Here is a 17,448-nt window from a genome sequence, read left to right as displayed (position 1 = left end):
ATGCATTTTCTGTGCAGAAAATGGTTTACTTAAAAAGTTTGTTTTCTATTGAACAGATACAACCACTTAAAGTTTACTTAAAGTTTGTTTTCTATTGAACAGATACAACTTTAACAAAAGAACCTCATATTAATTGTTCAAAAACCAAAATATGTTAATGTTTTTTTATTTTTTGAAAATACAACCATTCCCTCAGCTGCCACAGTGTTCACAATGGTAAAAACTCATCACACACCTGTGTAATTAACATTTTAACAATACAACTTAATGTAAACCAGAGAAGTGTAATGAGCAATAACTGCTCATTTTAAAGAAAAGTGACTCGTTGCCTTTGAGCAGCACTAGAGTAGTATATAAAAAGTCATACTTTGTTCATAGATAAAAACATTTACAAATCTTGAACATTATCATTTTTTTTAATTAACCATATTTAAGAAAATAACGTGTTATAAACCTTTAACCTTTAATAGTACATTTAAAATATTTTCACATTATAGTCAGCTGAGGAAAATGATAAATAAGATAAACACGGTATACATCAAATATTAATAATACGATAAAAAAAAAAGTCTGTTTCATTAACTAGTCAGTCAGTACTGTGGTCAGTCGTACATAGTGAGGTTGGACCACCAGTCCTCTGCTGGGTCTTCCTGTTCGCCTCTACTGCCAAGAAGATGTCTTATGCTCCGGGGGTCTCCTTTTCTTCACCATAAAGAAGTCTGAGGTTTGAAGAAAGACAGAGTCGGAGAAAACAGTTAAGTAACCTGACCTTAAATATGTTGTGGCCAATGGAAACTGTCTTTAAAATCGTGAATTTTTCCAGAATAATCCTCTGACTGACCTGTGATAGCAGACTGTCTGTGTTTCCCTGACTGCCTCAGACTGTAGCTCCCCCTTGGGGCCGGCTTGAGGTTATCAGACCCGGACACACTGGTGGACATCGTAGGAGCCTGGCCTGATGACGTCTTCTTCCCCGGTCCAGATGCCCCTGGTCTCATCAGGTAGCTGTGGTAAAACGCTGGTACATCTTGGCACCGCAGCGCCTCCCACTCGATATTAGAGCCCTCTCCTGGTTTGTCCTTCTGGAAGTCGAAGTTCCAGCGTTTGTTGGCTTCCTCCAGGGCCACGCTCAGCAACCTCTTCAGGTCCTTATCCAACTGCTGGTGGTCCACAGGTCCAAAGAGGTTTCTCCTCAATGGTCCCACCTTCAGGTTCAGCGCTTCGACTCCTCCTGGGTGACATCGTTCTGAGTCAGACGTCGGAGATGATCCTGCCGTCGATGTTGACGTAGAAGCCATCACCAAATATCTATGAACAAAGTCAGGCTGTTAGAAGAAGGTCAGAGTTTTGGATCTGGATCCATCAGAGTTTCACACAGGTGAGAGCTGAGCGAAAATATAAAACACACAGACATGCTTTTAGAGCATGTTTCTGTCCACCTGCTCTGGTGTCTAAGAGTCAAAGGTCAGATGTAAAGGTCAGCAGAGCAAAGACCGGAGCAGGCGATTCCTCATCTGACTCATCCAATTAGAGCAGAGCTGTAGAATTCTGACTGTGCAGTGGGAAATGACGTCGTTGTCATGTGATCTGTGTTATCTCTAAATAGCACTATTTTACACAGAGGTGGGAATTGCTGACTGGCCTCTGTGTGATATCTAGCAGACAAAGATAAAGTACTGAGCAGACAAAATACAGCAGGTATTTTCTTTCTTCTGATAAATACTATTTCTGCATTCACATAGTACAGAACCTAATTTAACCCCTTTAAAAACAATACCACAAAAGTCTTATAGCAACAAATTAATGTACATGGTTATACTTTTCCCCAATAGAGATATTTTGCGTTTTAATAATTTTCTAGGAAGTAAACAAACGGCATTTATCTTCAAGAAACCTCTTTAAATAAAACGTCACAGCCCAACACTTAACAAAAAACCGTCTTAGAACGTTTTGTCATCAACTTTTCAGCAAACGATATAGTACGAAACAAATGTGAAGAAACAACCATAAAAATAAATAAATAGATACAAACGAAATTACGAGGCTAGTTTCGGTCGGTTACCGAATATAAATGTAGAATTGAAAAAAAACGATCGTTAAAGTTTGAATTTGCCCACACAAACAGCACAAACAAACGGCATAAATACAGCGTTTTTCTCGGATAAATTGTAGATTCTTGTTTATGGCTTTATAATAAATACAAATCAATACAAAATGTAGATTCTTGAAAATTGATGGCTTTATAATAAATACAAATCAATATATTTCCGCTTACCGTTAGCGGTTGTGACTCAATTTTAACGCTGCGGTGGACTGCGCTCGGTGGTTCGGTCGGTGAGAGAAGAGGCGTGACCGCGGACTCCGTGGAAGGAAAAGCTGTCACGATGACCGGTTGTGGTGAAAACCTTCTCTCGTGAAAGTGGCGGAGAAAAAGTAAGAGGAAGAAAGCTGGTCCGGTCAAAAAAGTCGTGGCTTTAGTGAGTGACTTTGAAAACCTGCTGCTTTAATGTGTCACAGTGACGTTTCAAAACATCTTCGACGTCACGACTAGGTTTCAAAGTTTACAGGATCGCAGTAGGGACGTTGTGAGAATTACATAAATTAATATTATGTATAATATTCATGTAAAATATTCATAGTGAAATACTTTTACTTTCCCTTCGTGTTCATTTTCTTCGTTTTGGTTTCTGTTCTTTTCTCTTTTTTACGTCATTTGACGATATGGTGCAACATTTCATCGAGTTACTCTTTGATCATTTTAGCACCGATGTTACCAACATGAAACAAATCTGTGGTGTAAATTCTTATTTTATGTAAAAGAAAATTAGCTTTTAGTTGTTCAGCAGTACGTGAATATGACATTTTCATAAACAAAAGCTAAAGCAAATTTTTCAAATCGGTGAAATACCTTGTAATATCGTATCGAACCGCCAGGTGGAAGTGTAAACCACTCAATACTATATATGTAATCTAACGTATCTTTAAACTACATACAAACTGAGTAAAACATCATACAAACAAAGGAAAACAGTCGTATTTTTAGTTTTTGTTTTCTTTAATGATCACTGACATATCCTTATTTTAAACACAATAAATGGACTCAACATTATAAATGGCAACGACCCAACAAACGGAATCTCAACATTTTCTGTCCAAATATTTATATATATAAAAAAAGAATATGGTTTCCATAGAAATACACCTCTTAAATGTTCAAAGATACAATTTGTATTAAATTACACTTTTCATTATTACAAATGTATACAAGGATTATAATACATTCATGCGTATACAAAGTCACAGAAACACTACATTTATCACATAGCTGCAACAGGTGAATTATGAAAGCAAGAGTTTGCTTGGGCACAATGAGACTTCTGTCTACTTGTTTTTCGATATTCTCATTTTACATATAGACTTTCACACGCTCACAGATGCACGCACACTTCCATTCACACGGAGAACAGCTGACTGAAACACAATTAGTTCTGATGACTTTGATTTCAAACTGTGAAATTGCGCGGGTGAGTCGAGCCGTTCAGAAAGCCAACATTGTGCTAGCGTAATTATGAGTGACTGTTTGGAGCTGGGGCTGAGGCTGTTGGTTCAACGAAGGGGCTGTGAGACGTTTGAGGGACAAAAATCTAAGGCATCTCGTCTGGACGGAGATGCCTTAGATTCAGACTTTCGATGGTTCTGAGAAGTGACGTTGGGTCCTTTCCCTCATCCTTCCCTCCACACCTCGTCTTCTCTGCTCTGAAGAAGGGGTGAGAGCCCACCCCCTCACCACAGTTTCCTCTGCACGGAGCAGGGCCTCACTCTGACACACTGACTCTTTTACCTGATGTGAAACTCCACACACAACGGCACGGCCTTCCACAGCTTTGACTTTTACTACTACCACACAGTAGTCACTTCACTCCCCCTCTCTGCAGCGCTCTCTTTTGGACCTGAACCTAAACTACATTAGATTCATAAATGTAGAGTCTATTTTTTGGATTTGCGATATCTGATACAGATTGTCTTAATGAGGTAGTTAAGGAGGAAGTTATGGCTTTTTTTTATTTATTTATTTTTTTTACAAATTCAGATAAAAGTTGCTGTAGTTGGTTGTTGGAGATCTAGAAAGCCTTAGAAATACAAAAATTAATTGTATTTCTTCTCGCTGCCATTGAGTTGAATCTTAGGCGTGATTCTGTTGTGTGCCATAGTCAGTCATGTGTTCTTTCAGCACAAGCACAAAGACATGAATTATATTTCAGCTTCTATCTTAAATTTAAAAAGTGTTAAGTGACGTCATCTACGACTCATCACTGATTACTTCAACAGAAGGCCAAACAGCTGACTCATGTGTTTTAAATTGAAAAAACCCACAGTTTCTCTTTGGTTCAACTGCCTCAGCTGCCACAGTGTTTACAACTGGTGAAAACCAAAAAAAAAAAAAAAAACCACACAAACACTAGGATACATCATTGACACAATGCAAATACGTACAAAAACACACGGCCAGAGAAAATGTGATGCAGCTCAAATGCTCATGGAGACCAGAGTGATGAAAAGCAGAGCCATGTGTTTAGAATTCTTTAAGCTGTGAAACAATTCTTAAAAAAAAAAAAAATTTAAGAAGGCTATTTTCCCTTCATGGAGAAAAGAAGAACAATTTCAACATAAATTTTAAACTTACAAAGATAAGAAAATGCTACATTTTAAAGCTTGAAAAGTACAACTAAATGTCATAGGATTTGCCAAAATAAATTTACAACCTCATTTGGCAAATAATAATACACTGTAGAAGAGAAGTAGAAGAGAAGTACTGTGGTGACAATTATAAATGGCAACGGTGGAGTGTGTGTGTGTGTGTGTGTGAGCCATATTGACTTAAAGCCTTAGGCATAATTTAGTTTCCACAAACATCTTATCTTGCCTCATTAAAAAAAGTATATATTTTGTCTTTTTAGACGATGATTTTGCATCGTAAATAATAAATAAATAGCCACGTGATAAACATTATTATGATTCTAACTTTTGTCACCCTGTTGCCTGTGGCCAAACCTCCACCGTTAACATTCAAACTGATCTTAGTCACAGACGTGCTGCCAAAACGTTAAAGCTTCGTCATGATTGGTTGTTGACCTGTTGGATCACCTCGGGCTTTTACTGGGCCACGGGGTTAGACCTAGAGGCGTGTGAAGTGTGATGTAAAGCCAGGAATAGCACCTCAGCTCATCAAAACGTCTCGACTTCTGACAAGAGGAAGAGAACGTTCTGAGAGCAGCCGGTCTCTACTCCAGGCCAGTGTGGAAATACACAGAAAAGGAAAGTCTCCAGTAGCATTCAGCCCATCTACTGTTGTTTCCTGAATGAGTGCATAAAAATGATTTCACAGTATAGTTAACTGAGGAAAACAGTATATAGGATATATACAGTATAAACCAAGTATTTATAATGTACAAAGAAAAAGTTTGTAGAGCTTAATGAACTAAAAAGGGGGAAAGAAATGAGCTTCTTTGTGCTAAAAAAAAAAAAGAAGGTATGTGGTGTCTGAGGATTTGTAAGCCCATGCTTTATGAGCTTGTCGAAAGTCAGTTATGAATTGCTACATATATACATACGATATGAGTCATATCTATGTGAGGTGATGAAGGAGGGATAGAGACCAGCACTCCACCATTTTGGGGGTCGGGGGGTGCTCTGTTCTTTTACTGCCAGGAAGTCTTATAAAGCCTCCTCTTCTTCACCTTAAAGAAATCTAAAAAGGGGAGAAATAAAATGAGACACATTTTTTTAAAACTGCTAATTTAAAAAAATCTGTTTGATTTGATTTTTACAAAATAATCCTCTGACTGACCTGTGATGGCAGATTGTTGGCGTTTCCCTGACTGCCTCAGATTGTAGCTCCCCCTCGAGGTCAGCTCCAGGTACTCATCACCAGAGCCAGAGCCAGACGAGCTGGTGGACATTGGAGAAGCCTCGCCTGACGACGAAGACATTCTCTTCATGGGCGTCTTCTTCCCAGCTCCAGATGCCCCTGGTCTCACCAAGCAGCTGTGGTAGAACGCTGGCACATCTTCGCACCGCACCGCCTCCCACTCGATATTAGAGCCCCATCCTGGTTTGTCCTTCTGGAAGTCAAAGTTCCAGCGTTTGTTGGCTTCCTCCAGGGCCACGCTCAGCAACCTCTTCAGGTCCTTATCCAACTGCTGGTGGTCCACAGGTCCAAACAGGTTTCTCCTCAATGGTCCAAGCTTCAGGTTCAGAGCTTTGACTCCTCCTGGGTGACATCGTGCTGAGTCAGACGTCAGAGATGATCCCGTTGTCGATGTTGACGTAGAAGCCATCACCAAATATCTATGAACAAAGTCAGGCTGTTAGAAGAAGGTCAGAGTTTTGGATCTGGATCCATCAGAGTTTCACACAGGTGAGAGCTGAGGTTTTTCATGAGCACAGATATAAAACACACAGACATGCTTTTAGTTCAAATATGGCACACTATGAACTCCTCAGCCCTACATGGGTCTGTCCACCTGCTCTGGTGTCTAAGAGTCAAAGGTCAGATGTAAAGGTCAGCAGAGCAGAGACCTGTGCAGGCCATTCCTCATCTGACTCATCCAATTAGAGCAGAGCTGTAGAATTCCGACTGTGCAGTGGGAAATGACGTCGTTGTCATGTGATCTGTGTTATCTCTAAATAGCACTATTTTACACAGAGGTGGGAATTGCTGACTGGCCTCTGTGTGATATCCTGCAGACACACTTATCAGTACTTTATCAGCTGTGAGTAGGCCGTGAAAGTACATGTATTTTTTAGGATGGGCACCAGACGCAGTAGAGATAAATAGTACTGCTGTAGACGTAGTACAGTACTAAATATAACTCCTTTTAGGACACTTCAAATCAATTGACATTTTATAATTTAAAGACACATGGCATTACAATCAACGTTATAACATACCATTTAATAACTAGGTCAACTGTCAACTAAAGGCCACTGCTGCCATTGTCATTTCATTACAAATTCAGGAATGCAATGAAAAAAGTTTGTGTGTAATACGATAAATACTGTTATATTATAGAGCAAGACAATAGACAATAGACAATAAAAACCAATTTTTGTGCAATTTTTAAATTAGGTCACTGAAGGAAGCCAGGTTTGATGTTGTTTTAAATACTACTGCTAAATTGTATAGTTATTATTGTTGTTTCTTTTAGTGTTTCTAGGTGCAGGTTTATGCTAATTTAGTAACTCTGTAAAACTTAAGAAATGTTGAAATTTTAAACTTAAGACGCCTGAGGAGTGCTTCATATATATACTGTATATGCAGTACATATATATATACACATACACAGTATATATACACCGTGTCAGCCCGAAGACTGGGAAGCTGTGTTTTACACAAAAACAAGGCCAAGAGGGGGAGGTGTCCCAGGGTTGCGCAATTGTTTGACAGAGAAGACTTTCACTACTCACTCGGCTTGTAGTTATTTTCTGTACGGTCTGTGCCCCCCCATATAAACTCTTTGAAACCATGTGCTGAAAACCACAGCAGCTTCACAGCCAGTCAAACGCTAATCTCTAACTGCACGCTGTGGTTTTTAATCCGCATCAATAATACAGTTTCACTTTTCTTTTTTTTTCAGACTCGTTTTGCAGGTGGATGATCAGACAAAAGGATTCGAAAAGATGACGGTTATATCGGATTTCATTTTAAATTTTACTCAGAAGTCAGAACTATTATATATACTGTATATATAATATAATATCATTTTCTGTAAACTATCGAAGCTTTGAGACGAAGAGTTGTTTGCGTAGAAAATAAAGTGGGCGTGGCCACATATGCAGATCAGGTTTCCACCCGGGTCAGTGTGCTCTCCACTCTATATACCAAAACACTAACAGCAGGATCCTTCGTTATTATAAAAATATATATATATATTAAAAAAATACTAAACAAATAAATACGTGGAAATTTCCAACTGCAAACCTCGACCTGATCATGAAACCGACGCTTGGTAACGTTTCCTCGCAGCTTTGCTGTTGTGACGCAGTTACACACTTGCTAAAGATGTGGGTCAATGAGATGCGATGCACTAACCCCGACTTGTCAACGTACAAAAACAGATTCAAAGAACAAAAAAAACACTTATACGTCCGGTGCGATAAAACAAAATCGCCCAATAAATATCAGAGACACGAGAAATATCGCCACATATTGACAGTGGTTAATGGATAGAAGAAGAAAAAAAAAACCCGTAATCGATTAGAACAACAGTAAAACAGAAAACGATCATTTGTAACAGAACAAAATGACAACACAACAAAACACAATTAAATATAATGCGAGACTTATCGACGATCGTTTGACGTATCGGTGAATGATATTGTTACGCAGAATTCTCATCTTACCATCAGCGTTAGTGACTAGAGCAAAGTCCTTCAAAAATCCCCGTTCCGTCCGTAGACTGAGATCCGTCTGTGAGTGAAGAGGTGTGACCCACGTCTCCGTAGAAGTAAACACTGTCACGTTGACTGGTTGTAGTAAACCTACCCACGGGAGGGCTGTCCTCGACGCCTTATCTGCGACTTGTTTGTTATGGAGTTTGAAGGCTTGAGAGTAGGCGGAGGAGAAGGCGGGGTGGAGAGGGACCGGGGTTGGTCACGTGGTTTGGTCAAAACAGTCGCAGCTGGAGTTCAGTCAAAAGGCTGTAAGAAAAAAAATACGCTGCGTTAATACGTAAAATATTTGACGTAACGTCACAACGCCACGTCCACAGATAGGTTAACATAGCCACACTTAGCAGTGTGTAATTAAAACGGTCGCGTTTTTATTAATATTAAATTTTACTATTTCATATTTTTTATTAAATTATTATGATTGATACTAACGTTCATGTCGAAAACGTTCCATGTTTGTAAGTTTTAACTCCGTCGCCGTGGTCTCCTTGTGGCTCGTTCCTTTGGAGAGCAGCTAAAGTAGGTCAAATATCTTGGCAATTGCCGCCATTTCCTCCTCTGCCTCAAAATGTGACACACATTCTCGTGTAGTGCTTGCATCACGTTTTTATTCTGGGCCAGCGCCAACAAACTTCAGTCACGTTGTATTGCAACGTGACCTGAACAGGCAGCCCCATTATGGATTCTGTGGATTTTGCAGACTATATGGAGAGAATTGTAGAAAAAAACAAGGTGGAACAAGCCAGTGCATTCAAACCTATAAAGTTACACAAAAAAATTAAAGAGGTCACCTGGAATTTTTTTTTTCAGGGTCAAAAAAGTTTTGATTGAGCATGTTTTTAGTCCTATTTCAGTGAGACTCCGTGCATCATTTTAACACAAAATTAATATACTATTAGATGAATTACCACAAAATACAGAATTATGGAATTTTTTTTGTAGAAATCATTTGGACTGAAGTTACTGCAATTAACACAAAACTGACAATTGACAATTTACACTACATCTTATATATATGTACAGTTGTTACAGTTATTTAAAAATAAATTATTGCTCACTGACTACACACACACAAAAAAGTAAACTATGGCTGTGAATACAGATGTGCTTAGTTATATTTTCTCAAAATGGTTCTGTTCACACTGGGCTATTTTAGCAATAAAAACACCTCCGCCCCTTACAGCAGAGGTTAATGTGATGTGTGTTAAAATGTCTGCCCGAGGCCACTGTTCACTTGTGTGCAGCATGACAGTCCTGTTTGTAGCAATAACATCAGCACTACGCTTCTTGGTTGGGAAACATGATATTTCCACGTGGCCAGTGCAGCCCCGGGGTGGGTAATAAAACCGAGCAACTACTGTAAATGAGTAAATGGCCATAAATAGAAACATTTGCCTAATTTTCTCAGTCCAAATAATTACAAACATAATATTTAAACTTGATCCCACACATGTGTTAACAGCAGATCTGCTGCAACAGGCTGCCCCTTGCAGGCGCCAAGTTTGTGCTTTTCTCTGGGAATTGAACCCAGCACTGCTCTTTGCTTTGGAGGTAGACATACTAACAGCCACACTATGGAACCACTAAACTAAACATGAACTGTGTTAATGCACTAGTTGCTCAGAAGGTTGTTTAATGCCCTGTTGATCTGCACGTCACATACTGTCACATCTTACAGTGGAAAATAAGGCCTCGGCAGCATAATTAGTACTGTTTTTTTCAGCTGTTCAACCCATATCTGCAAAACATTTTATTGGTTAACATTAAATTCTCGATTGTTTCCCATTTGTTTACAGTGTGTTGCATGTTTTGGTGGGTTGAACCCCACCTTTCGCCCTTAATCCTGCCTTGCTCTGTTACAGTTGGTTATCCAGTTAGTGAGCCTATTGTCTCACTGCCACGGTCAGTGCCCTTTGCACACACTTACATGCCCAGAAAAAAAAACAAACACGTGCGGCAGAACAATGAACCTCTCGTCAGGGGATTGAAGACCTGTCATAGGATGGATTCTTGTGGCATATGGGGAAATAGTCAATAGACAATGCAATGGACACTGCATGTAATTTCTTCAGAGTAAATGGAAAAAAAGGCAAACAACTTACAGCTACAGTAAATATGTGAAGCAACTCATACAGTATAGACAACAGGCCACGAGCAAATCCGATTATTAATCCCATTAGTTTTGTTCAGGTTCAGCAATTAAGAGACCGGTGGCAAAATACAAAAATTTAACTTGTAGTCATCATATAAAGCAGACCTTAGCAAACTGTGGCCCATGGGCCAGATACAACCCACCAGGCTTTCTAATCCATCCCAAAGTATGGTAACGACTAGTTTTTGTTGATACCACTAGGTGGCGGCAGATGTAAAATGTGTCGAATTATCTTTAAAAGTTTAGGTTTATTTCGTAAAATGTGTCAAATTATCTTTAAAAGTTTAGGTTTATTTTTGTACATTTTGTTTATATCATTTCACCTAGCATTCTACATCTAACTGTCCCAACACATATTTTGAACCTCAATTTCGCCCGTGAGCCAAAGAGTTTGCCCACCCCGATATAGAGGGTTTTGTTTTTTCCAGTAAATACTATTATATAATAATAGCTATCTTAAGATTATTTACTTATTCTATTAATTAAAAATTTTCTTACGTAAGGTAAAACATAGGCCTGTTTAGTTAAATGCAATGGTGAAATATCACAGGAATTGAAGAAAGACACACATGAAAATCTTTATAATTCTTTATAAGCTCTCATATTTTTAAAAGTTTTGTAGCCACCTGCTTCACTGTGGCATAGATGAACGAGACAAATTATTTGTCGTAAGTTAATAATAGATTTCAAAAATGGATAATAATTCCTTTATCAACTGTTATCTTTTTTTCGTTCTGCAGTACAGAGGTATGCGGCTCAACCAAAATACCTACCAGCGCAGCTCTTCGTAGTGAAGATGCGCCTCGGCGAAAAACCAAGAGGACGTGCAGTGAGTGACAGGAAGTCTGAGCAGTTAGGAGGAAACTGATGGAGGGAACAGGATGAGCCACAGAGGAGGTGACTGCTGAGGTTGACAGGTGCAGTCAGTGCGGGGATTTCCACATCCTTCTGCTCTTCAGGCGAGGAAGCCATCGTACAGAGAAGGGTTCACCACAGTCTGCAGGCTGCTCACGTCGGTGTCGCTAAAAAGGTGAGCAGGAAAAAAGAGAAACTACCTACTAGCTTTGTGAAGCACTCAAATAGTCCTAGACCTCTGTGTTTAACTGTGAGGACAGTGTTCTTTGTGTCATACACCTCTCCATTACACTCTCACATCAAAGACAGCATCTCTGAGGCCAAAGAGTTTTAGTTTTGACTCCATGTTCCATGTTATTCTTAGCAGAATAGTTTGGATAAGAGTTCCCTCTGTGTTTCTTGACAGTAATTTTTACTTGTCTTAAGGCAACACGATCACTGCTTTGTTTGGAGTTGGCATGTTCTCCTCTTGTCTGCGTCGGATTTCTTCTGGCTTCTTTCCGCAGAACCCCTAGGGTTTGTAATAGTGCAGAAGCTGCAGTTTGCAAAATGAACTGATCCGAATAGATTAGCCTTTGTGGTGCTGGTTTTACAGGAAGTGTGACTTAAAAAGTGAACATATAATTATTAAAAGGATATTTTTGGAAGATGATGTTACATATTATCTTATTTTACTCTTAAAAAGTCATTAGAATACGGGATGTGCCTTGGTGAGTAACGTCCTGGTTTCATTTTGTTGACATAGTATTGGATCCACATGTTCGTCTTTCATCGTCTACAGAGTCGGTGACTGGTGTCAACAGCTGTTCGTCTCTCATCGTCCACAGAGTCGGTGACTGGTGTCAACAGCTCCTGGCATATTTTTCCCAATAACAAAATCAATAAACCATGTTGTTTTATGTTTTTTCTGTGCAATGAGTGTAATAACTGAGTCTTACACCAGTGGTTACAAACCTTGTTTTGGCTTCTGACCCTATCTTGACATCACATATTTCTGGCGAGAATTTTTTTATATATTTATCAGTCATGTGATTGCAGCTATCAATCAAGGTGCATCAACTCAGATATTCTCCAGAGAATTTTTTTATTTATTTATCAGTCATGTGATTGCAGCTGTCAATCAAGGTGCATCAACTCAGATATTTTTATATAACTCAATTTATATTCATGCAAGTGAAAGATTACAGTTGTTTAAGATTGTGTGGGGTGTAATTCTAATTTTAAAAGAATAATAATTAATTCAAAATATTTTCATTTGTAATTTTTTTTATCAATCAGTAGACATTTCAGGCCACCCTATTTAAATTTCAGGTGACCCCATGCGAGGACCTGACCCCAAGATTGAAAAACACGTGTCCTACACGTACCAATACACTACAGTGCTGGGTGGAGAAACTATGGGAGTGTTCGCCCAGCTGTGAGGGCCACAGGTGGACTGATGGGGGAGGGACAGAGGAGTGAACTGTGCTCTGATTTCATATGATCGTGACTCTGCATGAGTGTGTGTGTGGCGGGGGTCTATAAAAGTTTGGGGTGCACAGCCAGGGTGAGAGCACTCACTGGCAGCTGGATATTGTCAGGGGTTCACCAGGGGACCGTGCATGTCAGGGTGAACGGGTTTAAGATGAAATGTGCCTAAAGAGACCCTGACCCAGTGTTTGTTTTGGGGGTGGGGACCTGAGGGACTTGCTTGAGGAGGTCTGGTGTAACTTATATATTTATTTTCCTGAAGTATTGGTGTTCCGTATATGTGTGTTTTCGTTACTTATTCCAGTAATCAGTATCTATTTGGGTATAAAAACAACACACTCTTCACCGTACATGCAAAAAAAGATTAGTTTTAGAGGTTTGTCAACACAGAGCACGTAGTAGCTCCTCCCACGTCCTCTGCAGGGGGTGCTGTAAACACTGTTTGAGTTGTTCAGTTGAGTTTGCTGTTACAACGGTATTGTTCTTTAAAAAAAATATTTGTTAAGCCCTTAGATTAACAAATAGTACCCAGTGGCTATGACAAACACCACTCAGGAAAGACAGGTCTGGGTCAAAGGTTGACACCAGGAGGAGAGCCTGAGGTATTACAACACAGACCCCTCGCACTAATTGTCTCTATGCTTAGTTTTGATGCAGCAACCAAAACTCTGAAAACTTTAAAAATATATTAAAAGGCTTCAATTTGGTACTTTTATTGATTATTTTTTTACTCAGTCTGCTTCGATTAACTGGTTGGAGAAACTTGAATTAACCTGATCAGACATGTATTTTGACTGTGGGTGGAAACCGGGCCTCATAATTACTTTCAGTGACTCAGAGAAATTTGTTATTAGGAAGTTAACAACGAACTCTTCGAAGGCTTGACTGTATGATGAGTTTGTCCCTTCCGCTCCCTTTTTGGTTATTTTGGCTCCAAGTTTGGCGTTAACCATTGTCTTCACTGCCCCCTATAGGTCTTTTTTCTTTCACTTTTTCTTCTACGTGCAAACAAGGGGAAAAAAGCAATGCAGTTTGTATGACTCTAAAGTTGTAGTTTTCTTTTTTGAGAGAATTCCCACACACTCTACTTTTTGGTTTCTCCTTTTGATTGTTTTGATTGTAGCCAGAGGCGGGAGGAGAAGGAGCCTAAAGAGGAGGGATAAGGGTGGGAGGGCGCTTGGAGAAGGGTGTAAATTGATCCACTGTTTTTGTCCCAGCGTCTGTGTCAGAGGGAGACTTGTTTTGGTCCTACAGCACTGACTTTGAGACTAGTTCCCTGTCTGATCCTGAAGTTCTGTGAGCAAAAAATAGGGCAATTAAGATACAAGACCTCCTCCAGCCCCCAAAAGAAGGCAACATAGGGTCTGGTCTGTTTCTGCAGCTGAGGTTAAAACAGAAGTAAGGTGCTGCGCTGGTGCTCCCACCGTTATCTCCATCTGTAGAACATCTGGTTTACATCTGCCCCTGGCCTCGTAGTGTTGGGCCGTGTGCGAGTGTGACAGCATGTGTGTTTGTGAGGGGGAGAGACGGAGGGGAGAGGACATGCAATATATTTGTGAGTTTGGATGTGCGTGCGTGACTGGCTTGGTGAATGAGCAGGGTGAGGAGGGGGTGAGTGAGTGTGAGTGTGTGTGTGTGTGTTTGTATGAGTGAGTAAGTGGTTTCATTACCTGGCCTCAAACCAATCATTCAGCGTTGCTGCCCTAAATCATAAGAATGTAGAGCGGGAAAATCCAAAGTTTTTTGGGACCTGTGACCCTTAGATGGAGATGTATCTTGGTCATGGCTCTATTTTTAAAAAAAAGACTTGGACTTTGTATAGAAATGTTTACGGTTGAAGGAAAAATCGAGCTAATCTTGTTTTGACTGTTGATTGTGAGCAGTGGGACGTAAGGAGCAGAAAGAAGGGAGACAAAAAAGGTAAAGGAGAGGAGGAGAGACGAGGCCTCTAAGTATCAAGAGGGGGAGTTGGTATTTGAGGCCCCAAAGCTGGGGGCCCATCATATGCTAAGGGGGTCAGTTGGGCTTAAGTATAATCTAAGTGCAAGAAGAAAAAAAAACATGGAAATGTGTCGTGTTTGGAACTTGGGGAAAAAAAACATATTGTTGAAGGGATTGACTCGAGAAAATGTTGTAACTGAATGAGCAGCTATGTGGAAAGTGTGAAGTGAAATGCTCTTAAGACATGTGACATCTGTCAGGTGCACCTGCACGTGCATGTTGACTTGTCTGACCAGTGTGGGACTCACAGGCACAGCTGAAACTTCCAGGTTGAACGAATGTGTCTTTAGATGGAATTCTGCCTCACCTTTTTAAGTTTAGCTGTTCAGCTCTTCAGCCCGGGGTCTGCAACCCCTGGTTCGGGGACCGGTGCTGGTCCATACATCATTCTGGCTGCATTGAGACATGGTAAAATAAATATACTTCAGTTTTACTAACTTACTTAATTCAAAAAGATTCCAGTCATATCCTTTTACTTTTTTTATTAAAAGATCATCTGAGAATGTTTTTAAAAAAATTTTAAAAATCGAATGATCCTTCAACAATGGTGGCTGATACCGGCCGACCGGTCCTTGGTACAGAAAAGGTTTGGAGCCGCTGTCTTTAGCATCACTGCTCTTATGCTGTTATTATGGTATATATCCTCAGCTTCACTAGTCATTCCATCAAAAATCTTAAAAAAGGCTTCTGTAGCAGTTACACCAATGTGCATCCCAAAGATAAATAAGTAAAAAAAATAGCCAAACAAAGTTAGTCTAACAAATAAATATATATAAATAGGACAACAAAGAAACCTGTCTCTGTATGTGCCCTAGTTATGGACTTGAGAACCGTTCTGCCTGTACTCCAGTCTCACCTAATGACTGCTGGGATTGGTCCCACCCATTCCTAAACTGCAGAAAGTAAAGAAAACATATGAAGGTCTATAGTGCAGTCTGGTGAAAAAAAAAATCCTGCAGTAGCTTTTAAAATAATATATCTAACAGGAGCATCAATCCACTTGTACGCTCTCAGTTCTAGGAGAAAGATTTGTTTTTCTTCCCTCCCTGTGTGGACTTGAGTCTCAAGACAAGGAAGCGAGTGTCCGTCTCTAATGAGGCCCCACGAGAGACAGTTCCTCCATTCCTATGTAAATGTGGGCGTGTATGTGTGTGTGTGTGTGTGTGCACACATGTATGTTTGTATGTATGTGTGTGTAGGACGTGGGGGAGGAAGGGGTGACATATCTGGATAAGATTCCTGGGAGCTACGATCTGGAACAGTGAGCCTCAAGTGGCTGGTGTTGGCGGAGGATGGATAGTTGGAGGGAGACCTCAACTAATTTGGCCTGGGGTTTATGTGTGTGTGTGTGTGTTATTGCATGGAAGTAGAGGTCAGAATTATGAGCCGTACTGAACTGTTAGTAAGTCGTGTACAGTTTTAGCAGCAGCTGTTTAGAGAAGCTATCAACAAGTTTCAGGCCGGTCTCCAGGGACATGATAGCTCACTTGTCTTTCCTGAAAGTGTTCCCAGAGTCGAGAGTCTTTAGATAATTCCTCCATATTTGTATTGTATTGTAATGTTTGGGAATATTTTTCCACTAGTTTCCAGTTGTTTTTCAGTTCATGGCGGCAGAACGTGACCTAGTTTTGCTGCTGATAGCTCTAAGTTTTCAGCTTGAGCACTTCTCTGTTTTTTCCCCCCTCTCTTAGAAGACTCTCTCTTCTCTTCTTTCATAGCTGGACTTTTTGAAGTCTTTAATTCCATGTTGTGAGGTCAGTTGCTGGTGGTTTGTCCGTTAGTCTAGAGCAGTGGTTCGCAAACCAAAGTAGGTCAAATACATGTAAGACAGACTCTATGAATTTACCTTGCTCTAGTTTGGTGTCACAACTGTAGTGTTGTTTGGGTCCTTAAAAAGAAGCTCCCCATGCGTACCGTTAGTGGTCCACATACCATAGATTGAATTTAACAAATCTAGAGTCTTTAGTCAGAGCTCGTACTTTTTGTGGTTTTTGTCTAGATTAGTCGTGTAGTGTGTAGAGTACTTTAATCTTCTTGTTCTTTTTGTGTGTGTAAAACTGTAAAAAAAAACCTTTTACATTTATGAGTTTTGTTTATTCTTCAACGTGATGCAAACAGAGCGAACTGAGAGCCAGGCAGCAAATACTGTGTGAGCGTCTGTACGAGCGACGAAGGAATGAGACAGGAAGCATCGAGGGGCCCACTTTCAGCCACAAAGTAGTAGCGGAGACCCAAAAGAGTGTGTACAGAGAGGAAGTGGCATAGTACAACTTGTGTATGTCTGTATACAAACAGCATGTAAACCCGAGAGTAGACCCGACCGTCGGGGTGGTCAGATAGAGCTCGTACAAAGGTATTGAAACTACAGTGTGTGTGTGTGTGTGTGTGTGTAGCGAGGAACTTCCCTCTGAGGGGTGCCCCCCAAAGAGGAAGCTCATCGTGATCTTGTTTGCATCTTGTAACAACAGTGAATAGGCCGCTGATATGACAGGGGCTTCAGTGTGTGTGTGTGTGTGTGT

At 40.2% G+C, this 17,448-nt stretch overlaps 2 protein-coding genes and 1 long non-coding RNA gene across 4 annotated transcripts in view; 1 reads left to right on the top strand and 2 right to left on the bottom strand.

The window, feature by feature from the left end:
* Window positions 1–136: 136 nt before the first annotated feature.
* On the bottom strand, window positions 137–2,977 carry cdkn1d (cyclin-dependent kinase inhibitor 1D). The gene is made up of 3 exons (XM_008315880.3): window positions 2,276–2,977; window positions 842–1,308; window positions 137–719 (listed from the first exon to the last, which is right to left on the bottom strand). Exons 2-3 carry the CDS (start codon window positions 1,296–1,298, stop codon window positions 661–663), a joined length of 516 nt encoding a protein of 171 aa, XP_008314102.1. The 5' UTR covers window positions 1,299–1,308; window positions 2,276–2,977; the 3' UTR covers window positions 137–660.
* Window positions 2,978–3,998: 1,021 nt separating this feature from the next.
* On the bottom strand, window positions 3,999–8,657 carry LOC103382906 (cyclin-dependent kinase inhibitor 1-like). The gene is made up of 3 exons (XM_025057304.1): window positions 8,404–8,657; window positions 5,849–6,348; window positions 3,999–5,749 (listed from the first exon to the last, which is right to left on the bottom strand). Exons 2-3 carry the CDS (start codon window positions 6,336–6,338, stop codon window positions 5,700–5,702), a joined length of 540 nt encoding a protein of 179 aa, XP_024913072.1. The 5' UTR covers window positions 6,339–6,348; window positions 8,404–8,657; the 3' UTR covers window positions 3,999–5,699.
* Window positions 8,658–8,712: 55 nt separating this feature from the next.
* Window positions 8,713–17,448, top strand: part of LOC107988896 (uncharacterized) — a 10,769-nt gene continuing 2,033 nt past the window's right edge. For both annotated transcript variants that reach the window (XR_003050239.1, XR_003050238.1), the window contains exons 1-2: window positions 8,713–8,970; window positions 11,344–11,633. This is a non-coding gene — a long non-coding RNA (uncharacterized LOC107988896). The remainder of the gene's footprint in view (window positions 8,971–11,343; window positions 11,634–17,448) is intronic.

Source organism: Cynoglossus semilaevis, chromosome 8, assembly GCF_000523025.1.
Source record: "Cynoglossus semilaevis isolate Cse_v1.0 chromosome 8, Cse_v1.0, whole genome shotgun sequence".
Classification (NCBI taxonomy): Eukaryota; Metazoa; Chordata; class Actinopteri; order Pleuronectiformes; family Cynoglossidae; genus Cynoglossus; species Cynoglossus semilaevis.
This window is presented reverse-complemented; position numbering and strand designations above follow the sequence as displayed.

Bases quoted from the DNA above. Each gene is read 5' to 3' on its own strand.
- cdkn1d (XM_008315880.3), bottom strand. From the start codon at position 1,298: ATGGCTTCTACGTCAACATCGACGGCAGGATCATCTCCGACGTCTGAC. The intron at 720-841 runs GTCAGTCAGAGG...TTCAAACCTCAG, and splicing joins CAGACAGTCTGCTATCACAG to ACTTCTTTATGGTGAAGAAA.
- LOC103382906 (XM_025057304.1), bottom strand. From the start codon at position 6,338: ATGGCTTCTACGTCAACATCGACAACGGGATCATCTCTGACGTCTGAC. The intron at 5,750-5,848 runs GTCAGTCAGAGG...TCCCCTTTTTAG, and splicing joins CCAACAATCTGCCATCACAG to ATTTCTTTAAGGTGAAGAAG.